General features: G+C 41.0%; 1 protein-coding gene across 1 annotated transcript in view; it reads left to right on the top strand.

Moving 5' to 3' along the window:
* Window positions 1-2,614: 2,614 nt before the first annotated feature.
* nphs1 (NPHS1 adhesion molecule, nephrin) overlaps window positions 2,615-21,953 on the top strand; it is a 40,353-nt gene continuing 21,014 nt past the window's right edge. Inside the window, exons 1-4 of the mRNA XM_071895359.2 lie at window positions 2,615-2,678; window positions 10,427-10,621; window positions 15,688-15,810; window positions 21,683-21,805. Of these exons, the coding sequence (XP_071751460.2) occupies window positions 2,615-2,678; window positions 10,427-10,621; window positions 15,688-15,810; window positions 21,683-21,805 (505 nt within the window). The remainder of the gene's footprint in view (window positions 2,679-10,426; window positions 10,622-15,687; window positions 15,811-21,682; window positions 21,806-21,953) is intronic.

The following is a 21,953-nucleotide window of genomic DNA, read 5'->3' as shown; positions in this document are numbered from 1 at the left end:
TAGAGATTTCACAGAATCTTTAAGGCAGTCACACACCTCTCTCTTCTCATTCTTCATTCTCTCTCATTGCCTCTCTCTCTTTCTCCCTCCCTCTCTCTCTCCCTCTCTCTCTTTATCTGTTTTTCTCTGTCTTAGAATAAGGAGTGAGAGAGGGGGGAGTCCCACTGGCATTCCTTAACATCTCCGTTGCTCACTTGTGTTCAGAGAGCCATCTGTAGATCAGGAAGACAAAAAGACGCTCCTGAGCCTAGGCGTCACTCAACAGGTAAGCACAGCTCTCTTTCTCTCATGCAAATCCACACACCTATTCAAAGATTCTTGGCTTTTTAGAGGGAGGTACGTCCTCTCTATGTGTCTGTCTGTCTGTCTCTCTCTCTTTCTCTCTGTGCACTCTTGGCAGACAGATGAGCAGGAGTTGGTGGAGGTTGAAAGAAGGTTTTGCCTCTCTGTCTCTCAACTTTCTCCTGGGGAGAGCGTGTGTGTGTGTGTGTGTGTGTGTGTGTAGTAAGTCAGAGCGATCCAGTAAACTTGAAGACTTTGAGCTGAAGAGGGCAGAGACAGAAACAAAGCACACAAACACGATACTTGGGTTTCTGTGCTGGACACGCACAATGTCAAGCTGCTGCTGAACTACTGGTCCATGCTGATGTGATTTAGCCTGTCTGTCCTTGGCTGAGGTCTGCTCTGTCTGCGCTTAGCACACCCAGCCAGGCAACACTAATCAGACTGCCAAAGGAACGCCATATTTTCATGCACAATTAATGATTTGGGATGTGATTAGGTTCTGTTGATAATCTAATCTGCATCTTTTGGAGAGCCTCTCTATCAGCGGTTCAATGTTAAAGCAGTAATGGGTTCACAACATAGCTTCTATGAGCTACAGTAATTGAACCCACAGGCAACTGGTGAGATGGGTAGGGGGTTAGGCTGGTATTAAGATGTAGGACCACATCTGAATTGCATGGCTGCATGGAGGTTGAAACTTCATTTTCTGCACATTGACTGATTTCATGGGGTTTCGCGTCAAATTGGTGCAGGATTGAGTGTATTGAGTCGTTTGATGATGTTATGAAAGAAGCCATTAAAAATCTACCTGTCGGGGTCACGCTGAATGGTTCAGCTGCCTCTAATGCCCTTGCGGGGAGAGTGTCTGGCTTGTCTCTGAAAGCGAATCAAATTTCAAATCAAACTTTCTAATTTGCATTTGTAAAAAGTTGGCGAGGGACAAGGTCAAAAAAACTTGTGGCAGCTGGGTACGGCTGTAAAAAATGTTGGTCTTTCTTCTGGTTAAAGGATCCCATCTATTATATTTGATGACAAATTAAATTGCCTTTCAATCTGGCATTTATGTGTTTCATTTCTAATAACTGTTAAATGACACAACACAATTGTTCCACAAATCGTATCACCTAGAAACTGTTTTGAATACAAAGGAAGGAAAATATATAAAAGAACATGTATCAGCAAATCAACATTCTTGCGGCTGGCCGTATTTTTTAAGCAATTAAGGCGGGTATTTGACTAGGTAATAGCAGTGTGGGGAGGTCAGGCAGGCTGTGTCTGCTCTCATTAAGGGTCCCCAAGAAAACGCTGAGTCGTGTGGCCAGCAGAAGCCCTTCATTGTTGACCAATCACTTCTCTTCCTCCCAGTTAGGACCTGCAGGTTGAGCTCTAACCCCCAAAAGCAGACGGGAAGTTCTGGCTTTTTCATTAGAGAGAAACGAAAGCAAGCAGGTGCTTCTGATCTGGAGATGGCCGAATGGAAATGATAGATGAGAAAAAGAAAAACAAATTGGCCAACATCAATTTTAGGCAGGGTAAAATGCTTTTGTGTGTGTGTGTGTGTGTGTGTGTGTGTGTGTGTGTATGTATGAGGCATAAAAAGGGAGAGACAGTCAGAGAGAGAGAGAAAGTGAGAGAGGGAGAGATGGAGAGAGAGAGAGAGAGAGAGAGAGAGAGAGAAAGAGAAAAGATGGGTACTTTAAACCTCAGAAAAGACTTCTTATTCATTGAACAGGGAGGCAATTGCCCTTGTGTGTTCAAAGTGTATGTTGGGGGCTCTGAAATACACAAATGTTTTTGAGAGCGAGAAATAATTGAGTGTGAGTTAATTCTTATCAAAGCCTGTTGGAGTGCAACTAATCGACTGAGGGGAGATGCCTCAAAGAGCTGTTGCCTTCAATTCATTTTGTCTATTCAGATGAGAAAATATTTAGTTTTCAATTAAGTAAATCACTATTATTTGTTCCACCGCAGCAGCAGATAAATTGCAATGATTACAAACTGACTTAAAATGCATAGAGGGCTCTTCCAGGCCAAATAAAGGAAGAGTATTTGATGTGAGAGTGGCATGTAATGGGCACAGACCCACAGAATGGTCTATACAGTCTCAACTCCAAACTGTCGATTCACAAAAAGGGCATGCAGTGATCCTGACAGTGCATCATAACACTTATCCATAGGACATTCATTGCAAAAAAAACATATGTAAATATCATCCCCATAATCCCATACCTACTGTAGCCATCCTTTCTAATCATCTTTATCTAATGTTTGTGGATTTTTCTTCGCGTGGTTGTTCCAGGACTGTCGAAGGTCAGGCGTCAGAGTGGAAATGGACTTCTTGTCAGCTTGGATTGTCCTCTCCTCTGCAGCACTCTCGTTCTCTCGGCTCTGGGGTAAGAGAATCAGATGTCACACAATGGAGCTCTCATTACAACAGCTGCGGCCTTCTGAGTCACGTCCGTGTTCACTCCATTCAGCTGAGCAGTGGGCACCTTGACTTTGTTGAAGACTTCATCAGATTTTCTGTGTAACACAATGGCTGCGTTTACTTGCACAAAGAATTCTGTTCTCAGCCCATCTGCTCAAATAAACTGGGTTTTAAATTGACGCATGTAAACATCATAACTCAGTTAGACTAACCTGGTTAATCTCATACTCTGATTATGAGAAACCCAGTTAAAATGCCTGTCTTATTCCAGTATTAAATGGGTTACTATGGCATGAAAATATCATTCTCTTTTCACTTTTGGTTTTTGCTGCCTGCACAACTCAGACTTGCATAGCGGCTACATTTTGATGTCAACAAAATCCATGTTGGTGAGCAATATTTACCATTACTATCACCATTGGGATCACTCTTCCCTTCCCCTGTATTAGAAGTAACCGCTTGCTCAGTCAAAGAGGGGAAGCAGCAGCTGCATCTTATTAACACTGTTTTGCTGCAGAACCATTCTACCTGTGGACTGGACACCTCAGGTGGAAAGGAATATTCTGTTAACTTGTTTATTCATGGGAACAGGGAGACTCAATGTCAGGGTATCAGAGGTTCATGGAAACAGCCTGAATAATACCTTGACTATAGTATGGCCAATAGCCAGGTCACTCCGTGCATAAACGTAGCTAGTGTTGCTTGCTGCTTTAACTCAAGGTAACTCTTGGCAGCATGAATGACATGGTGATGTTCATGTTACCCTTGACAGTTTTCACAAACTGCCCAGGTCAAAAAGCAGTATACTTTAGTGTATTAGAAATATAATTTAAGTATACAAAAGTTTTTACAAGTATACTTTTACTTAATTAATTAATTAATTTTAAGTATATTTAACATGTACTTTTAAAAAGTGTACTTCAAAATAGATGTCATTAAGTTCAACTTCAATGTACTAAAAATAAATATACTAATTTTGCAATACTTAAAGTGGTATTTCAGTGAACTTATAAAAAGTATACTTTATTGTAAGTGTATTGTAAATTTTACGAAAGTTTACTTTTAAAAAGTATACTAAATTGCAAATACTTATAGTGGTAATTTAGTGTACTTATGAAAAGTATACTTATTTTCAAGTACTTTGTAATACACTATCAGTAAGCTTTATTAAAGGGTACTTTAATTTCACTTCATTAGAAGTGTATTTAAGTATACTTACAAACAGTGCACTTTGTTTCCACCACTGGGAAGTGTATAGGTCTGGACTGTTACCATCCTACTATTAAATGAGGAAAACTCTGTCTGTCTGTCTGTCTGTCTGTCTGTCTGTCTGTCTGTCTGCATCCATTTTGCTCCTCAGTGGGTTGGCCAATCAATCTGAAACTGCACATGGGCATTGAGCATTGGCATAGGCAGGGACTGACGAAGCCGATTTTTCCATTTTCCCAAATTTACGCTGTTTATGCACATTTTTGGCAAGTCTGCGCGGAGTTGTGGCGCGCGCATCCCCGGAAGTCTGCGCGGAGTTGTGGCACGCGCCTCCCCGGGTATGGACTAGTCATGTATTAATGCACAAAGACTTGCTTGACAGAAGGATATCACTTTATGTATGTCAGGTTCAGAACAGTTCCTAAAACACGTTGGTACATCCCACTCTTTAACATTATAGTACAGGTACTGTGTACTTTACAAGTCAATCTACTAGAGATTTTTACATTAGAAGTATTATCTGGTACCACATTTTGTCACAGTTATTGACTTCAATCCTATTAGTAACAAATCTCAGGACTGGTTGGCAGTTCTCTGGAAAGGTTGAGGCCTTCCTTGATGCCCCGTCAAATAAGTCTTGTTCAATATGGAGGAATTACATATACACTCAGAAATAGGGGTACAGTACAGGTCCATTTCTGTCCCTACAGGTACACTTGTCCCTAATGTACCCTCAAAGGTATGCTAGTGGACCTTAACATACTAATTGTGTACCTTTTTTTGCACTTAAAAGGTACACAGACATTTCTGACAGCAAAAGGTACACATTTGTACCATTTTACCTCCAATTTAAGGTACAATAACCCCCTTTCAAACCTTTTGGTACTGCGTGCTCTCACAGTGGAGCCCTCCTGGTGTAAAGCGTGTAAAGTGGTGCCAAAATGTCTGGTTTATCGAGTTTGTCAACGGATGGGCTCATTAAAGTACCAATAGAAGCTGGAATACAAGTGACGAAGAGGCACAGAAATTCAGGGGTAAGTTAACTCTTAGCTCTTGGTAACTAGTAGGTAACTAGCATGCTCTAATGATGCTAATGTTAGCTAAGTAGCAAGACTAATCATCTTTTCATCGTGTGTGAAATCATTCTACCAATTCTGGATTGCACAACATGGCTTGTTGCTAAAATAAGCTGAGTCTGTAGGTATACGTTATTTCACGAGCGATTTTATCATCCACCTACACAGGTTTTGGTTAATATAGGAATTCTAGCCAGCTAGCTAAAGTTAGCCACATACTAGCACATAGCTAGGTTAGTTACTGAGCTAACCTAAAAGAGTTAACTAAGAGCGGGAAAACATGGAGATAGATTTGAATCAATACAGCCCTGGACTTGCGTGCATTTTTCAGGCTAAGTGGAAATGCAGTATTCTTAAAAAAATTAATTCAGATTTCAAAAGATAACTAAATTGAAATCACAAGTTCAGCCGTAGCGTTTTTTTCCTTAAATATCTAACAGTTAGGCTCATTGCTTATTTCTACCAGTTCCCACTCATATGCTCCAATGGAGTTAAGTTAACTTGGGCAATGTTGACTGAGCAACTAATGTTAATCCTGTAAATGTACATAGCCTAATGCTATGCCTGGCCCTTACAGTTATAGCCTTTATCAAAATCCTTCAATAGAATTTTGGATAATGTTAACATCTGATGTAAAAGTTGATGAAAATCTTTTCTCAAGGAGAGAACGAGAGAACTATTTTTTTTAGTGGTCTACCACTCCGACCTGTTAGCATGTGTGTTTCCAAAGGCTCATCAAGTGGATGAGAGGCAGAGAGCGACAGTTCGAAGTAGTGTTTTTTGTGCATATGGCAAACATAGCGATTTAGTTATACAACAGTTGCATCAAAAAGAGGTATTCCCATTATGTAAGCTGGCCAACATCATTCTTACATTTAGAACGGAAATAAAATACCGATCTGCCACCCGATCGCCTTTTGGTCATGTTTAAGACAGCCTTGCTTGTTTTTACTGTATAAACATACCGTATGTATATAGGGGTTCTTTCTTGTGTCCTTGGATATTAAGACATGTAAAACAATGACACAATTTGTAGATTGGTAGGCTGCATAACGTTAGACTGTCAGCTGAGGATAATTCCAAACCCCTCACATCATATAAGTGGTTCAACTGGTGACAAGTTTATTTAAGTGAGTGATGGTGCCAACCTAATTGTTTACGAGGTAATGTCAGCTATAGGGAATTTGCTTTTATTTAAACGTTTATTGAGTATGCTAAGATTAAATCATTTATAACTTAATTAGGCTAATACTTGAATTAAAACTTCTTAAAAACATCAATTTTCTAAATATATTTTGATGCTTGAATGAAATAAGGGGTATGCAAATGCCTTACATTATATGACCCCGTATCAGTTAACTAGTTCATCTGTGTGTACATGTGTACGCCTATGCTAATGATTGTGTATGTGTTTGGTTTTGCATCTCAGACAATGAGACTTACACTCATTGCTTGTTGCGAGTTGAGCTGTTTTGAAATTGCAGGTCATGTCTGTTAGGGATGGAACGGTGCACAAAAAAAGCAATAGAATAATTAAGACAATTAGACCTTACCTTACTGCTTTCTCAATATCCTACAGTGTTTAGCCTATGGGTCAGCTATACAAAATAGTATTGCAGGGTTTTTTCCTTCTTCCAAAATTGCCATTGATTGAGATTTGGCCTGGTAACTCCAGAGTGAGGTTTGCAACATTTCATTATCATCATCAAATATTAGCTATGAGTTAATGAGGTATTCAGTGTTGTAATAGTTACTGTTTTATCATTTTACAGTTTGATGAGGTCGAGCGCATCCACCCTTCAACAGGTTACATCTGTCTCCGCTTCAGTGAGAGTTTCACCAGTGTGCTACCAAATGTGCTGAAACTGGATCAGGGGAAATCGCCATTAACAGCTACACAAGGAGACAAGAGAGGATGCCCTAGCTGAGCATCTACCAGGTACTGACAGTAATCTGTTATGCTACTTGTAACTAATGTACTTGCACTTGCTTGGACTATTTGGCTCTAAATCAAATTTTTAATTTGGTTGGGGTAGCATTGGTGCTCCCAACTTAAAAAAACTGACAAGGCTCTATGAGATGTGAATTGAATGAAAGGGTAGTAAATAGGATTTTGACTAATTCAGTTTACTTACTGTATTTCTTTTAGCGATTTTGAGTATTGACACATAAAAATTGTTTAATTCAGTTGCATTAAAAAGTATATCCTTGAAAAAAAATTATTGAAGTAAAAGTTGTGTGTAATGTGTATTGTAGGAATGGACTCCATGGCTGGGCTTCTCCTCCCATACATCTTCAAAGAGAAGATTGATCACTACATCACTCTGGGCGCGGTATGTATCGGTAATGTCACATGATACTGACTGGCAGAACCGCCATAAATCCATGTACTCAATATAAGGTTTAGGTTCAGGGATTATTTTTCCCCCCTTTCGTATGATCAGTTTAGATTATTTTAGACAGTTTCTGTTGTTTAATGTATTTTTTCTGTGGATGTTTTCTTTTAATAAGTAGGAACATAACACTCAATCTTATTTTGTGTTTTTTTGTGTGTGTAGGGTGAGCCTTCTACACCATATCCGACCGTGCAGTTTGTGGACCAGGACTGGAAAACGGCAATCGCTAGAAGAGGTCTGAATGTGGTTAAAGTGGATGGAGTGGAGGTGTGCCATTGGACAGGAGTAGCCTAGATGAAGCCTTCATCGCAGCCTTTTGTATGTACTTTGTTGCTGTTTCTGTTTGGATACCCAGCGAAATAAACAGTACAAGAAGTAACAAGTAAAGTGTTAGAAAGTGGATTTTTTGTTGGTGAATTACACTTGCCCAAATGAAGGCAGGTTTTTTTTTTGTTTGTTTTTTTTACAAAGCTGTAAAGTGTGTAAAATTTGTGTTAATCTTTTAATGTCAATAAAATTGTGTTTTTCTCATAATTGAAGTGCAATTTGTCATGGAACAGACTCACACTCACACTTGGAGTGTACTAAAATGATACCAGAAAGTAGTTTAAAGTGCATGTGAAGTATAATAGTGACGTATTGTAAGTATACTTCTGTAGCACTTTATACAGTACTTACAGTATAACAGTATTGTACTTAAAATACACTTCTATCCTGTAGTATAAGCAGTGATAAAATACACTTCTACTGTACATTATAGTATAATAACATTATACTTAAAGTACATGCCTTTATGATGCTTAAATTGTGATAGAACTTCACTATAAATACATTTTTTATTAACATAATAGCACACTTTAAAAGTACTATACAGTCAGAAAGTGCTAGAATAATAGTAATGAGTATGATAACAGTGTGTTCAAAATACACTTCTACACTACCATCAATTGAACTGCAAGTGTGTTTCGAATGCTCACGAATCATGATTTTCACTGGTGTACTTCAGTACACTTAAAGTTTGTAAAAAGTAAAAAGTGCCAATTTAGCATACTATTTACACTTCAAGTATACTCAAGTAGTACTCAAGGACTTCTTGAGTACACTTAAGTATACTTGAAGGCGACAAAAAAAGCACAAAGTACAGTTACATACTAAAAGTGTACTTAGAACATTCTTTAAAAAGTATAATATTTTTTCACCTGGGTGATCATGTCCCTTTCTCCTCCTTTCATCTCTGGCATTGAATAGTCTGTACAAAAAAAGAAATAATATTGACACAATTCCACTTCTGCCACTAGCTGTTGTGTGCAAGGTTTTATTATTATTATTATTACTATTCTGGAAATAGCAAGATTTTACCTAAAGAGCTGTTGTGAAACTCCTTATTGTGTGACTTGGCTAAGGAATGTGTCACTGTCATGCGAAATATAAAATCATGTATCGTTATTTTAAAAAATATATATCTCAGGTCAAGTTTCAGAGGAAAACAAATGTCCATCAAAAATAATTACATGTTATGTAAAATCACCATAATTTATGATTACAGTGGTCATTTTAAACCAAGCTAACTTGTTAACTGTTAACTGTTTATCAGAAACATTTTGTCACTTCCATAATGCTAATATGTGCTACTACCTTATCACAGGAGAAGGCGGCTTAGCTCTAAATAGACATTTTCTTCAATAGACTCTTACCTTTGAGGTGGTAAATACCGTAAGTGGGCACACTACCAACCTCTACATAATCACTTGCGCTTCAAACACAGGGCCGACGGATGCAGAAAGAATAGTACAGAACAGCTGGAGCAGCAAGTTTGGCGATTTCTTGGGATAAACCCCTGTCATTATCCAATCAAAGGTGTACAACCTCTGTAGAATAAGCAATGGAGATCAATATGTCAGTCAATCAATCCATTCAGAGATGAAAATTCAATTTGGCCCCTACAGTATTACTATACAGTTTCTATTACTAGAGTATTATTTACCATAGTAGTACTTCAACAGCCATTGTAGATCACTGTTGAGTATTCATTTATGTAAACTGTATGCAAATGTGCCTCTGTGTTTGGTTGTTTGCATGCATCCTCTATAATGGCCAATCTTGCCCTTCATATTTGACGTGAGGTGACTGGTTCAGCCTTGATCTGAGAGCTCTGCCTCTCACTCATGTTGTCAGGCGCAACAGAGCATGCACTTCACAAACAACTTGGTCATTGCTTCAATGAAGGTCAAGATTCAAGCAGCCTAGCGGAATCAGGCTGGCTTCTCTCTGTGGGGCATTGTTTAAACGAGATTCACGCTTAGATATTAGGCGCTAATTAGCCTAAGCAGTTGCATTTGGCTCCTTGGATTGAATTTATCCACAAACCCCTATGTATAATTATCCGATAATCCTGGCCCCAGCCTTAGAAGCTCATGGGTGGTCTGCTCTAAGGTTACCTTCCTGCCACAAGTGCAGCGTACCACAGCGTGTCACCTCAGAGCCTGGTTGAAGGATGGCCAACCCCACCTATGACAAACAAGGGGGGATTAAAGTGATAATCATTACTCTCCCCTGGAGGAATTAGCTGGTGGGACATCGACAGTGAAGGAAAACCACAGGTGAAACAGGTCTCAGATGCCCTGTTCTTCTCTCCTCCCCCCTTTCCCTATCTGCATGGCCGAGGGGGGATTTAATTCACAGTAATTACTTTATTGACTCATTTGCAGGGCCGTATCACTCCAGTTTCCCATCAATAAAACATATGCCAGGATGAATAATGTGGCCAGACACAATGGGGTTCCTTCTCAGACAAAAGACCATGAGACTGCCTCCCTGTGGTGTATGTTTATGTCGTCCTCTCTGCCCTCTCTGCTCTCCTCCTCTCATTTCCTTTAAACCACTTACTCCTCCATAATCACTCCCTGTTCTTCTCCCCCCCCCCCCCCCTTTAACAAAAATCCCACCAATTCCCCTTTTCTGCTCTTCCATTCCACCCCTCCTACTCCTTCCACCATCCTTTCCTTTCCTCCTCCTTCCTTTCACATCTCTAGGAGTGGAGGCGCAGCAGGCCTTTAGGACCGAGCCCAGGAACCTCACTCTGCGCATGGGGGCCACAGCTGTGTTAAGGTGTGAGGTGCTGCGGGCCTCGGGGGCCATACAGTGGGTGAAAGATGGCCTCCTGCTGGGACCCCAGAGGAGCCTGCCGGGCTTCCCACGCTACAGCATGATCGGAAGCCCCAAGAGAGGTAAACAAGGATACTTAGAGGAGCCTTTCACAGTGATGAGTATTGGGAATGAGGTGTCGGGCCTCTTGGGCTTTGCTGGACCTATTCAAGCTAAATGGATGAACTTTATGCAATAACAAGCCCAGAGGACAGACACCAGAATAACTCTTCATAACTAGTAAACTGCCTAACTCTATTAACCCAAGAGCATGATGGCAGATGTACTTCTTGACACAAATAAACTTGTAGACAGGGTATAAAATAGATCTGCCACACAACTGTGAAGAATAATGTACAAGAGAAAAGATAACATAATAAGATGCTACCAGTATTAGATTTCTCTTGATTTTTCAAATTTTTATTGTGACATATGTTGTAGATCGCATGGTGTTAATTTGAGTGCTGCTATCAGCTCAGGTAACATACAGAACAGCACAGTTTGATGTACTCTAAAGTAAATGAGTTTATGTTGTTGCTATGGCTTCAAAGTGCTGTAATAAACAAACACAGAGATCTCAGGGACCTTATGGCACACTGGCTCTCTACACAGGGACCATCTGGGACTGAGGAGGTGACGTTATTGTCAACAGCCTCTCAAACATCCCCCTCACTGTCACTCACATGTGGAAAAAAAAAGAAAATTAAAACCTCAGATTGTCAGTGCATCAGTGAAATGTTGCAGGGAATAAAGTGTGTTGCAGTATCTGCACCACAGTCTATAAAAAGTAATTGCCAATTAGAAGGCAATCCTGAGTAAGAGAAGAGCATCTGTTCCTGATCAGCCGGCAACGAGACAAGCCGCATGTCACTGTTCCACAGAGTGGGAGCTTGCATACAGACGGCCACTGACACACAAACATTGACAGACACAGATGCCAGTGCACACACTGTCCATGCTTATTCATGCCTGCAGTGTACATACACACAGACAAACATATAAAACACAAAAACAGTTGCCAGCTGATTAGTTGCCAATCAGCCAATCAAGCATGACAGCAAGTACAGTGTTAGAAAAAAGTTGGAAATTGTCCAAACAATGACATAGGCAACACATACACATGTACACAAGGTCTCACAAACTGGTAAACACTCAAACATAAACTCATAAATAGAACATCCATCAACACAGGAGCCCATTACCAGGAAAAGAAAATGCAGCGGATACTTAGGCCCGCAGACAAATGTATGCAATCACTTTACACAGCACAGTAAGGGCAAAATCACTTCAAGATGACACTTGACTGCACTTGATACCCTTCCAGTTTTCACTGATTGTCACCATCAGTGATGTTTATTGATACTTAAAAAAGCCTGAAATCACACATTCACACACATAGGAGAGACCGGCAGTGATTTCAACATAGACTTGCTGTAGCTGTAACACCCTCAGTTTCTCTAACTCCAGTAAGAGTGTAAATGTGCATAGACATGACTTTGTGTGCAGCTACGCAGATTTTACACACACACACACACACACACACACACACAGATACAAATTATTTTAGATACTAAAGCACAAATGTAAGTTTTTGTTAAATTTTATTTTGAACCATCAGCCTACAAGCTGAATTTTATTCCTCCACTGCATGCAGCCATTCATTCAGGCTAAATGTAATTATGAATGAACACTTACACTCATGAATACAATGTTCACATGACATGGGAGCAATTGGAAAAACAATCCTCCAACTTGTAAAATAAGCACAGATCCTGTACAGACTCACGGCGCTTGTTCAATTCTATGCACTGAAGCACTGACACAGTTAAATTACCAAATTCCACTAACGTTACTTAAATACCACAAGGTAACGTTAAAGGCACCTACCGTTTAAGTCTGTATGGCAGCGAAGACGAGTTACTGTCTGCAAATCCCCGTTACTGACTGTGGAATATGAAGTTTCACTTTTGTTTTCACACCACCACCTGTGTGGATTGAGTTCAATCCTGCTGGTCTGCTGTCTGTACATCTCCAAATTACAGACATGACGTGATGCACACGTCAGGCACATTAGAGATCGATTTAGATCCATTTCTACTGACCAACTTTTGATTTTGTGCATTTTGTGCCTCTGTATGGGAAACACTGCATCTCACGGTCAAAAACGCCCTCTAGAGGCCATCTGACGAAGCGCATCATCTCACTAAGCGTTACCTGACTGACTGACTGATTTGCCTCGTGATGCCCGCGATGCCCCTGGGAAAACATCATGTCAACTTCAAAATCATACATAGAACTTGAACATTTGGGTTTGTGACTTGGCCTTGATTTGATCTACCTATGAATTCTCAACACAGAAATGTTGAAACAACAAATTAAAACATGGCACCAATTTATGCAATCAACTGCAAGGAATGAAAGATGTTTTAAAATAATAACATAAAACTTTATTAAGTAAATCATTTTCAGACTTGAACAATATCATGACACATCACAATATTAACTTTAGTTGCTGGGATTTCTTGCAGACATTGCAATGTTTTTGTAAATATTTTATTTTCAGGTTTTAAATGTTTATATAAAGACACAAGCATAAGGTACAAAACCAAGAAGAAGTAGAGGCAAAAAAGCAAATTAGCACGGACCCAGTAAATACCAGTTCAGTTTGTTAATACTCCAGTCTCAGTAGATGCGTATACAGTTCTCATCTATATATTATAGAAATGGTCCCCTTCAGAAACCTGTTTTGTGATTTGGGCTGTATTTGTTATTATCTGAATAACAAATACCATTTCATTTAGTCATCTTCGAAAACAAGGTGGATTTGAAAACCTCCAGTCTTTAAGAATCAGTTTCTTGGCTGCAAACATGCCCAACATCAACTGCAATTGTTCATTATAAGATTCATTGAAAGGTAATGGTGGTTTCTGCACATCTAAAAATGGCAAAGTTCTGGTCAGTCACTTTTGGAAGCTGTGAAAAAACATTCAAATATTCTTGACCAGAAAGTGTGTAATACAATCAGAGCCAGAAAAAGATGTGATAACGACCTTTCAGCTGCCTGATGTGTAAAAACTGTTTAGCTTGGTTTTTGAATAGTGAAGGCTGTGTAGTAGGCTACCTTATATTAAATCAGGTTGTACCTGGTATTTATAGAGCAGCACTGAATACATGACAATGAAAACCAATCTGAGATGGTTGGCGGTTACAGAGACAGTAAAAAGATTAACAAATTGGGAAACCAGGTTGTTGGAGTCAGGAGGGAGCAGGGGGAGCTTGTACAATGAATGGCTCTTTGGCGTAGTCTCAAATTGTGAAATGTTTCCTCTAACATAATGCCTGATTCGCAGATAACAAAACAATTTTGAGGCAAATCATATTTGGTGCTCAGCTAACAGAATGATGCAAATTGGTTGTCTATGTCAGGATCACCAATAGACGCTACTCAGCTTCCCTCCAAACTGCAAACCCCTGATCTATCTGTGTAGGCATAAATGAATGGGTACTGACATTGCAATGTTATCCATAAAGAATAAAGTTGAAATCTAAGAGGACAGTAATTGTTTAGTGGGAAAAAATCTGAGAATGATTGTCCCATTTGTCCATATAGCAAAGACTGCAGGAACACTCTGTCATGCTGTTACAGTAAGTTCAAGCAAATTCAAATATGAAAACTGTCACACACAAAAAAAATGTGGCATAAATTTAGTTCTTGCAATGAAAACAGTAAAAGATGTTAACAATGATTTTCATATTTTTGTTCAATGAATATAGATGTAGTCCAAACAAATACTGACAAACACCATTCTGTCATTAGAGGATACTACATGAAAAAAGCGTATCATAATTAATTACTTTGAACTTATAGTATTATTAGGTATTATTGATTTTTTTCCTAATTGTTATAATGAACTGTAATTAGATTAGGGTAGATTGTGACAAAATGCCTCTTTGGCTTTGAGGCCAATATACACATTCTCACTTGGGAGAAGATGGAATATATTTTGCCACAGACAGACATAACGGCTATTTAGACATATCCAACATTTTTGAAGGCTGTAGCTGAAATAAACACAGAGAATGGACAAATGAGCAAAAAGTGTTGCAACCATCCGCCATCTCCCCTACCATAAATATACACTCTCTGCAACTTGATTGCACCATTTGTGAGTAATTTCAGGAAAGGAGAAAATGATTAATAACTTCAATGTCTCTCTCTCTCTGCACTCAATGATAACTTAGATGTGAAAATTGCTTCTGGTTGGTGTTAATTATCTTGCCAGCTTACTTGACACATACATTTTTAGGCCTGGGTGGTTGTCAGACCAAGATACTATTTTGCACATGTTAGTAGGCTGTGAGCCAGAGAATCAGAGCTGGAAAACCAACCCTGAACATCATCTAATCCCCACAAGTTATGGCAATGCATCAAACAAATCAAGCCCTGTTGGCATGCCAGACTATCAGGAGAGAGATACAGAGAGAAGGACTCTGCCTGGCATCAATTAATAGACAGTTTATTCAGTCAATGTTTTGAATCTGGGATTGAATTTCATTTACCATACTGGAAATTCATTCTGAAACAAAAATGTCTCTGCTATGAATATACACAACCACTTGCATGTCAATGCAAATGCCTGCAGCAGGAGGTTCTCAGCAACTGAGATTTTTCCATTCTACAGAAATAGTCTATTCAGAATCAAATACCCTGACAAAAGTCAGCAGTCTGTTCGAGAATAGTGTTTTCAGTTTATGGAGATTTTCAATCTGACCATGAAGCAATATCATGGGCTACTGCAGAGTTCCAAGTATTGAATAGCTCACTACAAAGCATATCATAATAACAATTAGACAAATGCCAGACTTGCATTGTACAAACTGCTTTTATTGTTAATTTCCCCATATTTCACAAGTTGAAAATTGCCTATAGCTCAGCCACTCTAAAATCAACACAAAAGAATTAGGGCATACAGTAGGTACTTATGGATATACATACAATAGATCTGAACAAAGAACGTGAACAAGAGTGTGAACAAGAGAAATAAATGGACCCATCCTCGTTGTAATTACTTATTTATTGTGCAAGTCCTCACAATCACAAGATAATGTGTCATTATAACGAGAATAAATCTCCCCATCTCTCTTCCAGGACAATACCATCTCCAGATTGAAAGGGCCGAACTGGAAGATGACGCCCCTTATGAATGTCAAGTGGGCCAGTCCGAGAGCAGTCGGGCAATCATTTCCAATATAGCCTGGATCAATGTGCAGAGTGAGTAAAACCATGGGGTTGGAATGTGGGGGTTATGAGCATTTATTTTATGACAGACCATGAAAGTAATGTATGTATGTACAAAGGCACAGTGAACATCCTCAGCACCCCAGAAACATACAAGACCTCCTGACCTGTAATCTGCATATAAAGAGCTGTTAAATATTCATTTATATTGATAAAGAGCTTTAATCCGGTAAAGATAAGGCAGTTACTGTTTAAGCAGTGCATACTTGAAGTTTAGAGAGAGACATTTTAATTCAATGTGTCCTTGATACAATACAATTCAATAAGATTCACTGCAGTTTCTATTAAGTGCAGTTCATCGTTGCTTTGAAGCTGTATGCTGCGAACACTGCAACAAACATGGCCGTCGTCACATTGCCACAAAAGCGCGCTACACCGCGAGAAAAACTTAGATTTTTCGACTTGACTTCTCAACCAATATTTATTTCCTGAACAGGAAAGCACTATGCCATCCCTACATGTCCCAGTAGGTCTATGGCTTTAACCAGCAGCTGCACAGTACGTAGTTTCAGTAGATCCTCCTTTCCCTGGCAGCCTCGGGGTGATCCGTGTCTCTCCCTTGCACAGGAATAAATTATAACAGAAGTGATTGAAAAGTTCCTACTCAGACATGCGCTGGTATAGATGTAATTGTGCGACTACACCAGACCACCTGTTGTCACTTTATAACAAACAGCGTCTCTCTCTCTCTCTCTCTCTCTCTTTCTCTCTCTGTCTGTCTCTCTCTCTCTCTCTCTCTGTCGTTCTCTCTCGCTCTCTCTTCCTATCCCTCTTGCTTGTGGGAGCTAGCCCATATGTGGCGAGGAGAGGACTCTAAAAGAACCTTTCTTCTCGAGGCACAGTTCATTTACTTACATCCCCCTCCCCATTCTCTCCGTCGCACGATTTCTCCCTCTCTCTCTCTCTCTCTCTCTCTCTCTCTCTCTCTCTCTCTCTCTCTCTCTTTCATGCTTTCTCTTTGGTGACCATAGAGAGTCTATTTGCTGGGGGGTTGAGGGGTGGGGTGTGTGTGTATGTGTGTGTGGTGGTGGTGGTGGTGGTGGTGGTGGGGGGTGTTGCCGTGGCGATTCTAGCGGCTTCACACTCCTCTGGGAAGAAAGCAGGTTTTTCTGACATCAATGGGGCGGTTGGAGGGATGGTGGGTGGTATGGGATAGGGAGAGACACAGACCCAGCAGTCTCATGTCCTACAGCAGGCCTACACCTGCAGCCACAGCAGGCCTCACTCCCACATTTATTACCACTGAGAGGCCTATTGCATGTGCGCCCCAAATTCACAAAGTCCAGAGAATGCTTTTGGGTGAGTCGAAAAGGTCAAAAATGTGTGGGAAATATGTGTGTGTTGCATCTGGTTTTTGGTGGTGGTCGTACTTACCGTGACCGATACCTACTGCTGTCCCGTGTTCCCGACATGCTCAGATCTGAAAGCCCTCCGCACTTCTCAGCTGGTGTGTTTGTCCTGCGTCTTGGGAGTAGTTTCCAGCTGCTGGCCATTCAGGATGGACAGTTGCAGCTGTACTGTGACAGGAGGCGAAGAGTGAAGAGACTGACGTTAGAAGTATACTGCAGCCTTGGTCCTAAAGGGTCATTTGTTCCACCCCACCAACTCCACTGATTCAAATACGTGACTAATCTGGGGCTTGATAATGAGCTGATGAATTCAATCTCTTGTTAGTGCTGAACTGGGACTGGAAACTGTGCATCCTTTTGAAGAGCACTATCTCTGATGAGTTCCCCACAGACTTCTCCATCACTGAACTACAGCTCCCAAGGCCCCACACCCCTGACCAGTCAACCATGGCCACATCCCATCAAGCCCTGCATCAAATCAAAACACTATAAACTCTTTATGAGGAGATAGAGTGGGGGAGAGGGGGAATGTGAAAACAAAACAGAGAGTGCTGGTCGTCTAATTGGTTTCCTGGGTCAGAGGGAGCGGTATCATGACTGGCTAATTCAAGATGGATCACCGCAGGCAGTAAATAGCGGAGATGGAGGCAAAAATGCCAATAAGCCCCGTCCACGGGCTTACAAAGAGATGTTTTCAAGACATTTCTATCGGTGCAACATAACTCCTGTGTGTTTTTGCCTTCCTGTGGAGCTTAGATAGGGGATTACTGCAATAGGCAGATCAAGTGGCAGAGGGTAATCCATGACAATAACAACCTCAGCCCCCCCCCTCCCCCCTTCCCCATCCTCCTGCTAAAACTTACCCCGCACTGTGCCCGTCACATACCTGACACATCCTCTGTCTCGGTTTATACCATTAGCTTTAGCATTTAATCCTATTAATGAACAACTCTCTCTTGCTGAACTGCATGCCTGTACAGATGCCTCCTGCAAATGCTCAAAACACTGTTATTTGATGTGTCCTGGTTTTAGACTGTGTTACTCATTCAGTTGCCATGGCTGGGTCTCATGGAGATATGTGTGTGCGTGTGTGTGTGTGTGTGTGTGTGTGTGTGTGTGCGTGTGTGCATGTAAGCTTATTATCAGTGTTGGTTGGAGGTTAAAGGACATTTTAGGAGCCAGTGCTATGGTGAGGTTTTTGCGGTAGCTAATGAGTTTAGCACTTGAAGAGTATATAATGAGCCTTCATTTTATTATTCCCTGTTATGAATAATGGAACAACTTATAAACGGAAGTACAAGCAACATAGAACATGGTGACTTTATTCATCTTTGTTCATGAAAACTTTTTTTTACAGTTGCCCAAGATATAACCCATCAAACGATGGCATGGTGTACACAAAGTAGTGTGAATATTACAGCGCCATGTCTGTGTTAAAGTGGTATGGTCTATACAATTAGCAATGCAGGGAGACACTGTAGAGGAACAATTGAAATGTCTTAAATTGTCTTGTTTCTCCTTGCTCCTGTGTGTTTGTGTCCTGTGTGTTTGTGTGTGTGTGTGTGTGTGTGTGTGTGTGTGTGTGTTACTTGCTGTGTTATGGTTGCTGGGGAAGAGGGATACTGTTAACTAAGATTTTAACTGTTATGTAATGGACCCAAAACAAAAGACAAGGGGTGAGATGGGGGGGTTTGGAGGTGTGGGGTTGAGGGGGTTGTGGGGGTTATTTCTGTCCCAGACACCTGCTCCACTTCTTCCTCAGAACAGAGGAGAAACAGACCAGACGGAGAGCTGAAAAAGAGGAGGACTGTTTCAGACGCGTTTATTCCCAGAGAACATGCACCTGAGACCTGCAGTGTGAGAGTCACAGAGAGAGAGAGAGAGAGAGAGAGAGAGAGATGTCCATGTCTTTATGTACATACTGTATGAGCGTGTGAACACATGCTTGTGCATGTAAATGTGCATGCATGTCTGGTTTGAGCTCATCTGCGATCATCCATGTGTTCCAGGGATAAAACTGATCTATTTAGGCTGTCTAGTGTCTGTCTGGTGCTGAGAAGTCTGATGTACTGGTCTCTATAATTTTTCTCTCCATCAATTCACCATAATCAGCTTCTTAGAGACTGTTTTACCTGCTGGGTCTTCTCCAATATTTTCTAGAGAATCCGCTTGGTATCACATGTTAGACCCTGCATACACTGTAGTCTGTTTTTAGATTTAACTGAGATGAAGGTAGCTTGTCTGCACATTCGCTCATCTGTGTCAGTGTGTTTGTGCGTGCGAATCTGCATGTAGACTCAAGTTTATCTTTGGGTGTTTGTGTGCAAGAGAGAGAGAGACAGTGTGTGCATCTGTATGTGAGTGAGAGAGAGACAGATAGGTGCAAAGAGCTGCTTATGCATATTGATGTGTGTCTGCTAATCTGCTTCTTATCTGCCTTATCCATCCATCCGTCTGTATTTGTCTAATGAATCGAATTTTGCGGCTCACTGTTCCTCGTCTGAACGGCAGGAGCAAGCCTTTGCGTGCCTGTCTATTTTTGTGTTCATATATGTGACTTAATAAGAGAGAGGGAGCAAGAAAGGAGAGAGAGAGAAAAAAAATAGATAAGCAGACAAACAGGCAAGCAGACAAAGAAGGGGGAGAAAGAGTTAATTAAGAGAAGGATGTGTGCACTCTCTGCTCATTGCCTTGTGTGCATGTCTAGTAAATTGAATAGAATGTGTGTTTTGTTAATGTCCTCGTGTGCTATTGTGTCTGTATATATATATATATATATAGCCTATATGTGTGTGTGTGTGTGTGTGTGTGTGTGTGTGTCTGCGTTCACCCTGACTGGGCTGATTGGGTCACATGGCTTGCCTGAGTGGAAGTGATGGATGCAGGGCTGTAATTCCCAGTCCAAGCTGGAACACACCTTCCCCCGCACTTCCGCAGTTTAACTGCAGTGGTCAAGAAAGATAGCATGGGGAGAGGGGGTGGGCTAGGGCTGCTACAGAGAGATGATGGAGTGAATGAGAGATAAGAAGAGCAGGCGAGCATGAGCGAGCGAGGAAAAAATTAGATACCTGCCCGCCTCGTTTGCGAACATGTCATTATTCTTATTTTAGGATTTGTTAGGCCGCCAGACGCTCCTCAAGCACAACAAGTGATGCGCCTATGTGAATCGTGGGGGCCTGAGTAGATTGAGAGTGCAGGGGCTGTCAATAGATGCATGGCCCAGTCATCGTCTCAGGGAAGAGGGGGGGAAAAAAACAAACAAATGCATCTCATTATTGCAGCGCGCGCCTCTGCAGTGCTCTGGGTAACCCATCACGGTCCACACAGATTCAATTGCTTCTTTTAAATCAGTTTGAAGCTGCAGCCACATCTCATCTGTCTCAATAGCAGACTAGAGCCAATAGGCCACTCTGCACACAGCAACAGCTCCTCCTAGTGGTGGGGAGTTGGCCAGAGGAGAGTGGAGAGAGGCTGGCTGGATGGCTGGTTGGTTGAGTTGCTGGTCCGGTTGTGTTTATCCACACATAAGCAGTGGATTAATGTCAGCATTCAGCGCTCGATGTCTTCTGCTTGATGATGAGGTGATAAACAAAGATAGCTGCAAGCTTGCCTCTCTTTACCCCTCCACTCCTCTCTCTCGTTCCTCTCGACTCTCCTCTGCAACCTGTCTTACTCTCACTTTTCATTCTTGCCCCATCTCTCTACTTCTCTGTCAAAGTCTTTCATCTCTCTCACACATACACTTTTCCTTCCTTTACTTTCTAACTCCCTCTTCTGTCTCTGAACTCAGGCAGCCTTTGCAGTTGATCTCTGCTGAAAAAAAAAACAACCTTAACAGTAACCTTAGTTTCTAATTCTGCAGGCTCACCCACTCACTGAAAGCTGGCACAATATTGAATATGTTCCTTTTGCTCTACTCTCAAGTTTCTGTAGTGTGTGCATGATTGGACTGATAGTCTTGGTAAAGAGTGGCTCACAGATCTGCTGAAATCTCTTTGATGATTAGTTGGTGACAGATTTCTCAATTCACTGCCAAACAATTTCCTGTCCCTTGTGTTAAAAGCTATTTTTTTCTGGAATTCCTATTTATGGTCAGATAAAAGGATTGTGGAGTACAACAGTGGAGAAGTGAAGACTGCTTTGATCAGTCCAGAAAGCACATATTTAGCTTGGGGTGATCTGAGAAGAGAAGTGTTTGGTGTTTGCTATGATAGATTAGCATTGGCTTGGTTTCATCACCATTTCATCTCTGTATTCTCCCCCTGTCCACAATTTGTATTCCAACTCAACGGAACATCAAACCTCACTGTAGTAAATCACTCAAAAGCTGACAGCATGACATCCCAGTCACTCCCAAATGTTATGAGAGCTTATTAACATATCCTTGAATAAACCCATCTAATATCCATCTGTGATAGCACCAACTTCCCAAAACTGTTGTGATGAATATTACTGCTGTGATGAATGTTACTCTTGAACTTGTGTCACTCATTCAGTACCCCCTTCCAAGCCATACTTTGAGGTGGACATGGCAGCACCTTGGGTGGCAGGGAAGACGTACACAGTCACCTGCATCGCCCCTGATGCGAAACCCGAGGCTGAAGTCACACTTTATAAAGGTGAGTCAGCCTTTCAACTGCGGTAACGTTATTACATTACAGAAGTGTGACAGAGCTGGTCATGGTCTGGCCACCATGGGAATAAAACATGGATTGAGAGTTTAAAAATAGTCAACAGTAGTTGATTCGAAGGACTGACAGGTTACAA

Source organism: Centroberyx gerrardi, chromosome 12, assembly GCF_048128805.1.
Source record: "Centroberyx gerrardi isolate f3 chromosome 12, fCenGer3.hap1.cur.20231027, whole genome shotgun sequence".
NCBI lineage: Eukaryota > Metazoa > Chordata > Actinopteri > Beryciformes > Berycidae > Centroberyx > Centroberyx gerrardi.
This window is presented reverse-complemented; position numbering and strand designations above follow the sequence as displayed.